The 15,556-nt window shown below is 39.5% G+C and overlaps 1 protein-coding gene across 3 annotated transcripts; it reads left to right on the top strand.

Moving 5' to 3' along the window:
* The first annotated feature begins 1,758 nt into the window (after positions 1-1,758).
* eva1ba (eva-1 homolog Ba (C. elegans)) lies at positions 1,759-14,293 on the top strand. 3 transcript variants are annotated; one of them, XM_086311167.1, is made up of 5 exons: positions 1,759-2,028; positions 2,141-2,218; positions 11,505-11,658; positions 12,783-12,875; positions 12,959-14,293. In XM_086311167.1, exons 4-5 carry the CDS (start codon positions 12,809-12,811, stop codon positions 13,384-13,386), a joined length of 495 nt encoding a protein of 164 aa, XP_086167293.1. In that variant the 5' UTR covers positions 1,759-2,028; positions 2,141-2,218; positions 11,505-11,658; positions 12,783-12,808; the 3' UTR covers positions 13,387-14,293. The 3 variants fall into 3 exon arrangements, with proteins under 3 accessions (XP_086167293.1, XP_086167296.1, XP_086167294.1); XM_086311170.1 differs by lacking the exon at positions 2,141-2,218; XM_086311168.1 differs by lacking the exons at positions 1,759-2,028; positions 2,141-2,218 and adding an exon at positions 10,627-10,785.
* The last annotated feature ends 1,263 nt before the right edge of the window (positions 14,294-15,556 follow it).

The following is a 15,556-nucleotide window of genomic DNA, read 5'->3' as shown; positions in this document are numbered from 1 at the left end:
GAAGTGAGTGAATGCTTAGATTTTAGAGCCTCCAAACTACGTGGGTTAACGAGCGAAATATGTGACCGAAATATCTAGACCAGGATGTTCTTTCAAGTCCCAGAAGGGTGTAGCACAATAACAGCTCAGTTCTGACACTGACCCTCTGGAAGGATAAAATGAACACTTGATTTCACTCTTCTCAGCTTTTCTTCCTTATTTTCCCATGAAGACTATGGGCAAAACTAATGAAAAATGTCACATTGCCCCCGCAATCATATGGCTTCAATAAACCTGGCAAACCCAGACCTTGTTTAAAAATGCTGGTAGTTAAACTGCTTGCAAAATATGACAAACAAAGGTCGGTGCATGCTGAGAATACAAAAATACTGTTCATGATATGCAGCAATCAAACATGAGAAAAACATTATTATTACCAGTGTTAACTCAGTGGTGCGGTCAATTCCTGATGCAAGATACTTTTTCATGTATCTTGCAGCTGTTCTCAATTAGTATGTCAACTCCTTCAGCGTAGCAGTTGACATATTATTGGGATTACATGTTTACTATGTTTTGTGTGAGGCTGCTTTTACCAGTGCTGTTACCAGTCGCACTATCTCGTAACACGACTCTTTTAAGTTACAAATATTCATCAAAAACACACATTTTGAATTATAAATCAACATTAAGCTTTGTCATTGCATCGTAAGTACACTGAGCCACATCAGTTTTTGTCAAAATAAAGCCAATGGAAGCTTTAGCTTACTTTACTTAAGCTGCATGTACCAGCCATACAAGCCTGGGATAGAATTAATGTAAAGTTATTTAAAACTTTATTTTCAAAGTAGATTTTAACATTCTGAAAGATGCACTTACTTTCTATTTAGTATAGAAGATCAAGGGCATTCGCATATATGCATTAAATATAATTAAGCTACAGGTTATATGAGCATTAACAGTATAAACAAGGGGAATTAGGAATCCTGGGTCTGTCTGCTAACATCTCTAAAGGTTACTAACTAACATGTTTTATTTAATATGTGCAAAAATTAGAGCACAAAAATTGCATGTTGTGTATTCTTGGTTATTCTCTTGAGATTGGGAGGCATACACTGAGAACTAGAATTCACCGCAACAAACAATTTCAGCATGTATTCTCTCCATAGCAATGCAACTTGACATTTTCAAGTGTCAGTTATTAAGCAGATTACTTAGACGTGACAGATCCAGGTAGCTGCTGTTCCCTTACAGTCTTTAAACTACACAAAACAAACCGGCGGCCTGCACAAAGTTTTCTATCAACACACTTGAGAGCAGAACTGATCTCATTCCTCATAAAAGAAAATGTTCTTTTAAAGAAATAGCTTGGAGGGAAAGAAGACTAGGATTTGTAATCCAGCATTTTCCTGAAGCTATTCACAACACCCATTAAACGTTTAGATGCGTGGGTGAAAAAGTGCAAAGCCACAAAACAGCAGTTCTTACACCATGTAACATATTGTTTCGTTTCTTGTCAAACTGCATGGAAAAACTTGGGCTAATATTCCTGGAGTTGCGTTTTGCCTGTTTTCTCAACAACAGAGGGAACCCCCGCTCTCCAGTGCTCCTACACACCCTCACCACACTACACACACCACAGCTTTCCTCCCTCCCCTCTTCTTGGAGCTTGCCCTTTTTTGGCTGTTCCTCTTTCTTTCTTTCTTTCTTTTTTTCATCTTTTTTTTTTTTTTTTTTTCTCTGAAAGAGGGATAGTGTGACAGCTTTTCCTGCTTGTAGATTGGAACCGGGAGAGAGAGAACTCTGTTACTCGCTCCGTCTCCAACTTTCAGAGGAAGTTACCACCTCTTCCCCAGACCCTGTACACATACTCAGGCAAACACACGCTCCCTTCAGGACTTGACCACAGCAGCAACAGAGCAACAGTCAAGGCTGCTTTTAATGCCGTGCTCTTTTTTTCCTTTTCTCTAATTCAAAATTTGGAGGGAAGGAAGATTAAGATTTGCAGTTTGCTTTCTGCGAGGACTGAACAGCTTCTCTCAAGAGTGACGGGTGAGTTTAACATTCATATCATAGAAACTCCTGTGAATCACGAACACTATTTTTTTTTTTTAAATTAACTCTTTCCTGTATTAGAGAGAGTCTGAGATTTAATTTGTTTTAGTTTAGAGAGATGCTTGGTCTTGGGAAAACCTTCCTGTGCTACAAAGTCTGATATCTGGTCTTCATCACAGCGAGTCTGGTAAGTTTTTACAAGAAAAAGCAGCTTATCTGCAGTTGTTTCTGTTTTGATTAACTGTGTTCAAAGGTTTAGAGAAGCTTGAGTGAAGTGACTGAGTTTTAGTAACAGCAGTGTGAATACATTCTTCAAACCTTTTAAGCACCTGGCATCTTTTTTACATAAAAACACGTTGTTCTACTACAATCTACTGTCTCGAACTAAGCTGGATCCTCATCTGCCGTGTCAGTGCATCAGAGCTGAGTTAAAGTGTTTTTAGCTTGTAACAGATCTAAGAAGAGCTGGTGCAGCACCAGTTCAGACAGGACAGAAGAGCTGGATTTCCTGTGCCTCTGCACATCATTTCTAAACTTAAAGCCACTAGATAGTTGTCTAATAAAAGGTTCAATATAAGCAAACATCCTGTTGCTGTTTTGTTGTGTTTTTAAGGCCACAAAAGAGCAGATTCTTACAGTAAAATAAGAGAGGTGAGAGAATTTTAAAAGCAGGGCACACATGGTGCGTATGGCTCTATTCATCTGTCAGTTTTTCTTTTCCTTTTTTTTTTTTTTGCATAAGCACTAAGAGAAGATCATGGTCAACAGCAGCTGACCATATGCCTCATTTCCATTAGTTCTAGCTTTCTGCTGGATGATTGTGGTTAGCACCTCTTATCAGAGAGAAGAGCGCTGATGGGTGGAGGCTGGAGCTGCTCTCCAGTGTCTTTTTATTCACACTATCTGAGTGGACTGCTTGCACTGTAGCCTCCCACATTCAATCAGATAATCTCCCATAGGAAGAGCATGTAACAGGGTTAAATGACCCCTTGGAGCCTGATTATCAAGACTTGACTTCTGCATGACCTCTCCAAGCTATTCATACTAGCAGACTTTTCTTTTTCCAAAACCCAGTTGACTCACTTGTCAGTTGGCCTGTCTTATCTGTCCTGAGGATGGTTGGTAACTCTCTCCATTTACTCAGAGGTGAAAGGTCAGATTCTGACTTGATTTGCTTGTCTAAAGTCCCATGGTACCAATCTGTTTGCAGAAAGTTTCAATCCACACAAAGCCAGGATAAGTCAAAAGAACTTAGCCCAATGGATAGCATTCATAAACAAACCCAGTGCAAGAGAAGGGCTAATATAGGCAGCTAGATATATTATCGTTACTCTTTGTAATTTATGTTTACACATGAACAAATAGCCTGTAATGATGTAATGCTATTGAAGCCCTGCAGAGGTATAGTGTGTACATACATTTGGCTGATTTAGCAGGACTCAAAATTGGGCAACAGTGCTGTTTTATCAAATGTGAACAATGCATTGTTATCACAAAAGCATCCCAGTAAACATTCTCAAAGTCCCATGTGTAGACCACCGCATCAAACTTCATGTTTCCAGTTCTTGGCTTTGGGAGAGAACAATTGTACTAAAAATTGAAGTAAGAGCAATGAGGTAATTTTCCATCAGTGCATGAATTAAGCGAATTAGATCTTAATGCATATGCATTTAGTGTGCCTCTTATGTCCCTTGGACATAACTTGGACAGATGGAAAAATGCTGAATCAGGAGTTCACTGTTGGTTGCTCAGTATTGCAAATTGTCCCAAACAAAAGTTACAAAAGATGGGAATGTCAAAGAAAGTAAATGAAAAAATGTCAGCCAACACCAATGAACCACTTTACCTACATTTATTCCTTGGAGTATTTTCAGCTTGTTCCAACTTTAACATTCCATGCAATGGAAATACGGTAGTTGTCTTGTGCATCACTTTTTAATTTCACATTGATTGTCGCTGACATCTTTTTAGGTGAGTTGGGTTTAAAGTTAAACTTGCAGTGGTTTGTTTCATATATGGATGTATAGCATATGTTTGTCCTAAGGTCAGAGTGCCTTTGATAACCACTGCATGGGGAAAAAAATGCTTTGCCAAAAAATGGTTTATTTACAGTGAAGATGCTGTGATAATGGTTTCATGGGGCATATTTAAGCTAGGATATGAAGTCATGCAGGATCAGATGATCATCAGCAGATCTCTCTGAACAACACCCAGCCCCAAAACAAAGTGCTCCATTTAAACAGCAGGCCTTCTCCTTTTAACTGTTAGTGCTGGTGGTTTTATTATAGCCGCTAACTGTTGTTACCAGGGTTGAAGATGTGGGAAAAATGGTGAGTGTTTATCACTTGTCTAGTTTTTCATCAGGTAAAAACACAGCTCCAAAATCATGTCATTCATCAAGCAGCAGCTGGTTTCACCTTAACGCCCTTTTAACACACTCATATATGTATACAGATTTAATTACTGCACTTTTAACAGCGGTTTTGTTTAACAGTTATATGGCCTTGGTCAAAAGGTGATAGCTAACACATAAAAAATATATATATTTTAGGTCACTGACAAATATGAGTTTGATAAATGAGGTGTCTCCAAAACTATGTTTAGCAAAGCTTCAACTAGCCGGTGATGCCTTCCAGGACTCAGGGCTTATTGTCTTCTAGCGGGAGCCCCACTGGCCTAGACAGTCTGGTCTTTAGATTTCAGTGGATGGTTGACATGTTAAGTCCAGTGGGTTTACCTAAGCTTACACTCCTATCTTGGATACATGTATGCTGAGACATATTTGCAGCTGGACACACACATACTGGAAGAAGAGGGGCATGCAGGAAAAGACACACGTTGAAAAAATGTGCTTGAGCATGCATAAATGTGTGGTGGGCATATTTTTGCTTAGGCTGCAATATTTAGTACATTTGCTGTTTGAAACAATGACAAGAGCTGAATGAATGTTATTTAGGCCCAAACTCAAGGCATTATTCCGCAGATATAACAATCAACAATAACTTGGCTATTATGTTAAGTAATATTTGCACCCTACAAGAACACATAAAATTAGCTCAAGTGACAACAAAAGCACTGTCAGCAAAAGCCATGTCACATTTTTATTTTTGTCTTGCTGTAAATAAACCCAGAAAATTGAAAGGATTAGTTTTAGAGCACCATGCCATCTTATAAACTATCATTTTTAAGCTATGCTATGATCTGTGCTCTAAGCACCTCCTCACATCTCTATTGTAAAAATATGACACTATCATGATCTAAGAGTTAACCATAACAGATGACAGCGCTGTTTTTCTAATTGCTACTGGTTACTAAAAGAAGTCAGTAGGAGCCACTACCTCAACAGCCCCTAAAATAGTCATACAAGCAGCCTTCACTTTCACTACACAAACTCAGTCCTGCCAGAGCAACACTTCGAAACTCCCCAAATCTACTGGAACTGCAACATATTTGTGGATAGCCTACAGCGAGCTGTATGGGCCCAATCATGGAAAGGGCAAACACGTGTTTTGTGTCACAGAGTAATCCGTAGGGTCCATGTAATTGATACAGTATGTGGTGCTGGCTTGCTTGCTGGATGATGGCCAAGGTCAATGAAAACGATGAGATCATGTCTCTATTTTTGGAGATTTCAATTTGTGCTGATCTAAAGCCCAAAGTAATTTAGGGAATTGTAGAGGAACGCTCAAATGAATCGATCTAAACATCCAGGAATTACTCAAACAACCTATAAGAAAAAACTGTACACACACGAATATATAAATAAACCTTTTCAGCACAACACACAATGGTTGTCATAAATTGGATTCCCTACTGCCATCAGCTATTTGACTTATACCTTGATGACGTCAGTATTAAGAAGGAGCATGGGAAATCTCTCCCTGATTTACATAGCAAAGCATTCTCTCTCTCCTCATATCAGGAACACATCTGGGTGCTATTAACCACTTGCTCTAACCCCAAGCTCAGTCCTGCATCTCTATTACCCTCCCATTACCTGCCATAACCCACAAAACATATTCTCCACAGGGCGAGCAGTACACTGAGGTTCACTTCTTCATGACATGAAGATGGAAAGGAATTAATCAGGGCAAGAGATGCTTTGCCCTGAGTCTACCACTGCCATCACGTTGGACAGTGAATTCCTAACCTAACTGTTGTTGAAAGCTAAATATCTGTTGTAAAATAATTGGCTGACAATACTGCCGGGAGTTTGTGTTCACTCCTGGAAAAGGGTTTGTCCTTGAAAGAAAAGCTGTTGTTCATTAGGCTTATGTAAAATACAGTACCCAGCGCCCAGAGCCATCAACGCATAAAAACCCAAGGTCTTTTTCAGCATCATATCCAACACTAAAAGATATTCAAGACATTCAAGACTCTCTAAGAGTCTCAAGAGGAAACTTGATAAAAGCTGGGCATGTCCTGACTTTTAAATTTGCTATGCTGTTTGTCTTTGCAGCTGGCTGTAGCTAGGGTGAGTAGTTCAGAATGGGGTCAAATATGATTGAAATTCTGTTTGTTTTTACCAACCGTGAATGTTACATGGGTAATTTTTTTTTCTCGATGATTTAATCATGTTCTGTCAAACTACTGGGAGTGGTTGGGTTCTTGTAGTAGTTCTTGAAAACTGAAAGTCTTCATGTTCATATTGGCAAAACAATCTTCAGTCATCAGCAGACAAAGCTTTCACTGTGCTCATCAACCTTTTCTTGAGCTGAGGCTGGAAATAAATGCTGACCTTGGAAACTTGAGGTAATGAGACAACCTGCACTCGAGGACCTCTCATTCGCTTTGGACGATGCTCATACTCTTCACCTGCAAATGTGGTTTGAAGCCCCACAGGCACTTAAATTCAAGGGAAGTTTGAAATCCTGCTGGTCTGTGATAACAGCGAAAACTTCATCTGCTTTTGTAATCAGTGTGATTCTAAATGGGCAAAAGAGCCAGGACAAGACAGCAGGTATACTTTATATTTTCAACTCTCATTTCCACTGTCAGCCCCAAAAAGCTTTTTTTTTAAATCTTATTTGCATGTTAAAGCTCTTCCTAAAACACATCTTTTTCTGAGAAGTTACGTTAACCACTCTCTGTTTAAATAAATGGTGGAAAGAAACATATCATTAATTTAAAAAAATACTTGATTTAGTTATTAACTGTTTGATCATTTTTCTAACCGTTTGGCTTTTAAGAAGCATTTTAAGAGCAGTGGTTCAGATCTGCTGGCCAGCTACACCCCTCTGTGTGGAGTGCACCTTCCCTCAGTATTCCAGCTTCCTTCTACAGTTCAAAGACAAGCTTGTTAAGTTAACTGGTTATACTAAATTGGTGTGACTGTGAGCATTACTGATTGTCCGTCTTTGGATGTTAGCCCCGTGATAGTTTGGCAGTTTGTACCTTGTCGCTTGCCCCATGACAGCTAGGCTAGGTTCCAGCCCTCCCACAACCCTCAGGTGGATTAATGGTTAAAGAATACCATATCTCTGTCCTTTCAATATTTTTCTAAAAGTTATCTAGCATAAAAATTTGGCTTTATTTGATTGTTTTTTGCTGATAAATACTACGCCTGATCAAACACTCTCAAACTCTCCAAGCTGTGTCTGCTCATGTTCAGCCTGGGTTTCTGCATCTTTCCTGATGTTACCCTTATGAATTTTTTGTTTCCAAATGGAACAACCTTCCTGTCAAGCTTTCACAACGGGGTAGCAGAACTGACAGAAATCATAGCTTGAAATCCAAGATGTTGGTGTCAAGAGTAACTTGGAAGAAATGTACTTTTACTTTCTCCAGAAATGCAGCTCTGTGCAACCCTCCGCCGTCTGAAGAAAACTTACAGGCACTTCCAGAAGAAATTACCCTTCACCCTGTGGACATCCATGAATGCTTTCACAGACACAGTTGACAGAGATCTTGGTTTGGACAATGTTTCTATTTACCAAGTGGAAAGTAATCTACTGCACTTCTGCTGTTTTGCGGAGAACTTGAAATTCCATTATGTTTGAGTGCTTGGAGACGGTTCGCTGGCTTGATTACAGGTGTCTGATAAATGGTGTGCACATACATCCAGCAGATATTTTTGTGATACAGTTTCACATTCTTTGGCATGTGAGCCAAAACGAAGCTATGATTCAGTAAATCTTTTTTTTTCTTTTTACAGGAACTTGCACGGTTTCAGAATGAGATCTGAAAGCTGGAAATAATGCGTTTGTTTGATGTTGTGAATCATTTAGAGTTTTTTTTTTTTCTATCGGCAGCTACAGAATAAGAGCATAATTAAGACCAAAAAAAGATGCTATAAATCCTACACAGCAAAATCTCCAGTGTTAAATTAACACTGGAGAGTGTCTATATGGGTCCACACCTCTGAGTGTTAAATACAACACTGTTGAGTGTTAAATTAACACTTTTGACAGTGTTATATGTTTAAAAGTAACCTGGTCAGTTTTGAAGATTAACAAAGACTAACACTGAGCAGTGCTGATTTTCTAACAATGGAATATTTCTAACATTTTGAGTTATTTTCCAGTGTTAGAAAATCATCACTGCTCAGTGCTAGTCTTTGTTAATCTTCAAAACTGACTAGGTTACTTTTAAACATATAACACTGTCAAAAGTGTTAATTTAACACTGGAGACTTTGCTGTGTAACAGCACCTTTTGTGATCTTGGCTACTAGAGAGAGTCTGTGTGTGCATGTAGATCTGGGCATTTTCATTTTGTGAAGTTTCATCCCAGGCAAACCACAGACACACTGTCTGTTGTGCTAGGAATCATTGCAGCTGCAAAGAAATTGGAGGTATTAAAAATATTTATTTTCTTCTGTGGTTCAGTGTGTGTGTCATTACAATGCGGAAATAACACAGACAGGCTTCCTTGTGTAATCTGACCTTTTCATGTTCTGTGTATAAATCAAATGTGGCTTGACTCCTCGCGTAAATTCCACTGAAGAGTTACAACTTTGACTTTTTCATTGTGGAAAAGGAGCAATATGGTTGGATGGTTTATGAAACTACTGTAACTGGTGAACTATCCAAGGGGAAAAGTGCGTCTATTCTGTGACAGACCTTTGCCTTGGAAAGCTGCCCATCTAAGGAGCCACCTGATAAACTGCTCAGCTGACATCTGTGTACAGTAAACAGCCCAGTCTATTCTGTCTCAACCTACTTATCTAAGACAATGAAGCAGAGGAAAGGCTTTGCCCTGGATGTTGCCTCTGTGGAAAGGGATAAACCTTGTGGGAAGGAAGAGCAGTTGTGGTTATCACCACAACAGCAAAAATATCACACTGCATAACATTTTGTAGCTGGTCCTCCACTCAGCTATTTCTTCTAAACCAAAGCAAACAATGCCGGGTCAAAAATAGCGCCTGACCTCTTCTCAGGCCACAACGTCATGATGTGTTTATCTTGGCTTCTGCAGTGATCTGACACAAACAGCTCATTGCTGAGTGACACACACACACATGCACAGAGATGAATGGTAATTTAGTTGATGCCCTTTCCATTTGTTACTGGAATAATAGCTGTTTTGATATAACAGGACATAAAATATAGACTGTGTGTTTCGCACAGAAAAAAAAGAAAATAATGTCAGGATGATGATTTGAGTGATTATTTAATATTCAGAGACATGAAGAAGACCTCAGACGGGGTGAGCCTAAGTCTTTGACCTGAGGGTATGAGACCCTCAGAAATTCTGCCTTTTTTGGACCTTAACAGGGCCAAAAAAGGTAGAATTTCAAAAGAAATGCCTCTTTCTGCACCTCGAACCAGATGAGTAGGGTCACAATATTTTCCAGGCTGTTAAAAATTTAACAACTGTTTAAGTAAAACATGATGGAAATAAATGATACATCAAGTCCCCAAAGCATGACTGTTTTCTTATAATGAAGGTCTCCTTTTTAAAGCTTTCGGGTTGTGCAAAACCTGCAAAAGAAAAACAGATTGGGTCACTTTGAGAACATGACTGAGAACTGAGTCATGATACAGTGCATGCTGCTGCAGAGGAACAGGTCTGTTAATAATTTCCTTGTTTGACTAAAACAAACACACAACAAAACAACAAGCCAGGATAATTAGTGTTTAAATAGGTTTTAAACAGCTCTCCAGTTATCATTAGCCACCAGTAACAGATGCCAAGATCCTAAAGCTCAGTTTTGCTGCATAGCGGTGTGAGTAGAGGTCAGTTAATGTTCTGTAGGTACCCAATCATTAGCTTTGACCTTGGCTTAAAAAGACTGTAGTCATCTGAGCCGTTTACTTTATTACCCCTGGGACAAAAACAAAATATTTCATTTAAAGTCTGTGCTTTTCTGCTCAGCTTGGATAATGATGATAGATTCCATTATGTGGATTCTATCATCGAGTGGGATTCGCCTCAGCAGGAGATCGGAAATGAATCTGTTCATTATTTGTTTATCTACTTTTTATAAAGAGAGGAAGCTTGTTTGGAAGACAGTGCACGGGTCTATCACTGCATCGTGGAGCAGCTGCCTCCTGTACGGGCCCCCCCCCCCCCCCCCGAGTGCTGTTTCAGTTAGGCACTGTGTAAAGTGCATAGGATCTGCCAAGAGTCAGCAAGATCAAAATCTGCCCTGGAAAGCTCAGAGGCTCTGCTAAACCAACTGCTGCTGGCAGAGGATCTTTTTTCCTAAACAGGGGTGCAAGTCAAAAAACTCCACAGCTCAGCATTTTCACAGCGCTCAGCTCTGCACCTGGCATGTAAACCGCAAAACCCCCAGGATGTTATAGGGCTTTTAGTAAGTATAGAAAATTGATTGTTATTGTTCAAGGTGCTAGAAACAAAAAGAAAAATCTCAAGTTCGTGTCACTTGTTCAAAGTTCAAAATGTTCTGTTTTGTCATCCTTGCACAATGCTGCAATGAGAGAGCAGCATTACAGGTCCCTGAGGCTGGAGAGTGGAAACACCTCACTTGTATTTTACTATTGATGACAGCTTTACATCTAATAGGTGTTTTTTCCCTACAGAGCCAGAAGGGGACCCTATGTTTTTGGGGATTTTTTAGCTGTCAGTACTCATTTTGCTAGTATCTTTGTAATTGGATCTGATGTTGTTCCCAGCTTTCTATGCATAAAAGTCTAAATGTGGAGTATCTTCAAGTCATAGAACAAAGTCCCACTAAGTTCATATCACAAAATAATTTAGTTCCCAAGATCTAATCAAATGTATTTAAAGACATCAAAAAAAAATTTACTTTTTCTTTTAGCAAAAAAAAAAAAAAAAGTTACTTTTCATGTTGCTTTTATGACACTAATATGCACAACTTGGCCATACCTGTGTTTTTTTTCTGTGTTGGAACAACTTAAGCACTAAAAAATGCAAAAAGTCTGCCTCTGGTCTCCTGCTGGACCACGTAACCTGCAATAGGTCTGTCTTTGTTTGCATTGCAGACGCCTCACTGAGTTTGGCTCTAACATAGCTTGACGTGTCTGTGTGTGTATTTGCTCTTTTTTTCAGGGTGGCCAAATCAACTATTTAGCCTGAAGACCAAAGATCACAAGCCGTGATCCAACAGCAGAGAGAAAAGAGGAGCGTGATAATTTTGCATCTGTTCTCCAACTTCTCAGAACAATATGAACTGGAACTGAAGCTCCATAGTTTCATTTTTGTGGTAAGTTTTATACTTTATCTGCACTCCCCTTTCTGTTTACTTCTACTTTTACAAGAGAATGTTTGCTGTGTTTTAAAGTTCATTAGTGGGCCATATTACATATGGTTTACACATGTGTGGTTTCATGCTTGAATTTTACTAAAAGTTCCATCAACAAGTAAGCACACATGCTAAATAAATTATTGAGGTAGTCACATCATGATAGAGATCAGACATTGAGATTATCACTGGGTGCAATTTAGAGGTAAATGGAAACATAAACATGTGGTTTGTGCAATATGAACGAGTCCATATGATCTCTATAGGCACAGTGACATGTGGTTTAACTTAGAGAAGAGCGCACACAGGTTAGAGTGAGATGGTTGCAGCGCTCGTCATCATATCTCGTGAACAGAATGGTTTTTTTTCCACAGTCAGCCACAACACAAAGCACATGCTAAAGAGGGATGGTGCTAACGTGTGTATGTGTGTTATTCTGAACTGGTCTTTTTTCTGTTGTCACCAGCACTCTTTTATGTAACTTGGTGCAGCTCTATGATGCCATCCTTGGGTAGTGACAGAAGTTATGGCTGCACATAGCAGCGGAAGAAGCACAACAAAGTTCATTTGACTGACAGGATATGGGAGGATAAGGCAGCTTAAATGTCAAGGAAACAATGGCTAAACATTAGAAAAATGTCAACCGTGCACTGGCTGCTTCCTCTGAGCTTTACAAATCGATCTGACAGTCCCATCTGACACGAAGGAGCCCGTTGCGGCTACTTGGGAAATTGACTCTTGACCTCATTTATATAGGGTTGTCATGGTTCAGAGAGAATGGCTGAGGCAAAGTGCCATGTGCCAAATGCATTATGATGATCCCACATCAAGCTAGTAGTTAATAGTGACACAAAGGAGCTTTTGTTGGGGACTCGAAGGCCTCATCCCACCCACCAGGCATATGAAGAATGTTGTGGTCAGTGGGTTTGACATCCCGGCGCTGCACAGAATATAAACCTGGAGGAAAAGAAGTCTGGCAGATATTTCAAAAGCGACTTTTAGCACCTGGAAGAGAACTGATTGATTAAGTGTCTTGTATCTTATAGCAGTCAGATTAAATATTGTGTGTCAAATGTCTGCTACAGGTGTAAAAGAAGAAAACCGAGTCACCATGGATGTGAAGAAAAAGGAAATGGACCTCCTAAGTAACAGCATTGCTGCCTATGCACACATCAAAGGTAAGCCACAGTGTGAATTTGCCTCTCATTTTTTAACAACATTTAACTGTATCTAATGCAGTTTGTTTTTGTCCCTTCTTTAGCAAATCCAGAGAGTTTTGGCCTTTACTTTGTGCTTGGAGTGTGTTTTGGCTTGATACTCACACTCTGCCTACTGGTGATTCGGATCTCCTGCAAGCCACGCACTACCATTACCCCCTCCACTCCTGAGAAAAAAAACTTAAAGGACATCAACGAGGAGGATGAGGACAGTGATGACGATGATGAAGATGAAGAAGTGGACGATGTAGAGGCGACTGTGCCGTTGCCCACCACAGAAATCTCTGTTGACAATCACACCAGCCAGTCGGATGGGACACTGAGCGTGAATGTGTTTACTTCAGCCGAAGAGCTGGAGCGTGCACAGCGACTGGAGGAGAGGGAACGCATCATCCGAGAGATCTGGAGGAACGGCCAGCCAGATATCCTGGGGACAGGAACGGGAACTATTGGAAGAGTGCATTACTACTAAGAAACATGAGGCTAAGGAAAGTGAGCCCTGAGGAAATGAGACATAGACTTTTGGGTGGGCCTGGTGTCCCTCAAGCCCGAAAGCCTGCGTTAGATACAAAGTGACTGGATATTAGTCATATTTGACATACTTAGCTCTGACAGAGCAGACTGAGATATTGCACTTCTTATGTAGCATTGATAAATCTGACTGATTAACCAAACCAATGGAGGTCTCAAGGACTGAATAATTCATATGGAAGAGATGTGGAGTGAATGTGGGGAATGATGGGACACTTGAAGTAATCAGTCTATTAAACTTGGTGCTTAATTACAGAAATGAAAAGTAGATTTGTGTATGTAATAAATGAAAAATGAAAGTGTCAATAAGTAAAAAAGAACTGTTTGTTTAAACAAAGACTATTTCCACTAACAATTCTCACATTATAGGATAATGAATTTGCAGGATAAATCAAAGCACTTCATGAGCATATATACGTGTATTCAACAACATCAGATACTGAAGTCCAAAGGTATATACTGATCAGCTTCAAAATGAAACTCTATCTAATTGTTGATGTTCTTCCTGCACTGCTAAAACAGCTCTGAAATGTGGAAGAATAAATACCACGTTTGTAAGGCTTACTGGGATGGGAGGAACAGGTACTGAATTTTAAAATAAAATCCAGACCTCAAAGTTTTTCAGGAAGAACATTAGTATTGCAACATGATATCCAGTGCTATTGATATATTAATGCTGTGGCTGATCAGTGTGTACAAATCTAATAGATCTAATCATGTAAAAAATAAATAAATAAATAAAATAAGCAAACATGTCAAAATGTCAGAAAAACACAACAAGAATCACTACACCTTTGGGCCATAAATATATTTTCAATAATAATAATAATAAAGATCGAGAAAGATCACTTTTGCCACTTTTATTTCTCAATATCACCGTAGTGCTTGATGCACATTTGTTCTTGATACAACTATTCAGTTTGGCTCTTGGCCACTTTAACACAGTTTTCTTTCATCCGCTGACATCCGGAAACTACAAAAGCTAATGTTTCCCTCCATAAAGCTAAGTAGCCTGCTAGCTTTTTAGTCTAATACATGCTAACTCTGCTACCTGTTGCCACTGCCTTTGCAGTCGAAGCTGAAGCAGGGTTGGAGTAAGGCTCTTGGCCAGGTTCCATGAACTCTGTGGTCTACACCACAGACCTCTAGTGCTAAGATTTGTCTGACATGTTCAGCGTCTCTGGAACATGAATCTTTTCGACTTATGTGACCTGTTTTACACGTTTAACTTCAAATTATTCCATATATGTAAGATGGGCATTAGGATGTTGCGTGAACATGCTAGCTTGTTAGTGCAGCACTGAGCTGTTAGGCTGTTCACCTGCATTTTTTTTGTTTTGTTTTTGATTGCTTATCTGTTTTTTCAGAGCTGCCTGATAATATCTGCTAAAACTGCTCATTTTTTGGTTGATAACCTTTTATATGCTCGTGGCTAATTTCTTCTCCTGCAACCCAATCCTAATTTACTTTCTACTACAATGCTAACCTGCTAACCTCTTCTCTTATTCTGTTGACCTCATGGTTGAATTGTCTTTCTTGGTGCTTTTACTGTTTCATATGCCCATTATGATTTTTTTTTCGTGCTTTTGATTCAGATTTAGAGAAAAATAATGGCAGTGTTAATGGATGAATTAGTTTTGGATGCCTCCTGTGGTGGAGAGGGTCTCCCATAGCTCCCTCCAAGTCTGGGTCACTGCTGTAAACTTGGATGTAGTTATTAGCCAGTTATTAGTGAAAATGAAATTGAATTTAATCCAACGATGACACTTGCAACCTTCTGCTGCACTCATTGCCCAGTTTCTCTGGACTAGGTTGTATGTTGAAGGTGTTTTGTTTAGAGCTGACCACAGAGGCCATTAGCATGGCTCATGCACACAAGGTGCTTACTTGGCAGCCTAATTCCATCTGTGGTCTCGTGCAGGGTAATGGCCCCAAACGCTTCACATAATGACTAAAGTCAGACTCTGTTTCTAATGTGGTCTTCAGAGACGTGCTATCATCACTCCCACTGCTCAGCTGCTCTGAATTTCAGAGCTTAGATGTCCAATATCAACTCTGTGTATTAGTGTAATAAATCTGTTCCATGTGAGTTTATAGCTTGGAACAATGTT

This window comes from Aulonocara sp. 'chitande type north' Nkhata Bay, linkage group LG11, assembly GCF_057382095.1.
Source record: "Aulonocara sp. 'chitande type north' Nkhata Bay isolate Kocher_YH1m ecotype deep benthic linkage group LG11, A_spYH_male_GT1.1, whole genome shotgun sequence".
NCBI classification, from domain to species: domain Eukaryota; kingdom Metazoa; phylum Chordata; class Actinopteri; order Cichliformes; family Cichlidae; genus Aulonocara; species Aulonocara sp. 'chitande type north' Nkhata Bay.
This window is presented reverse-complemented; position numbering and strand designations above follow the sequence as displayed.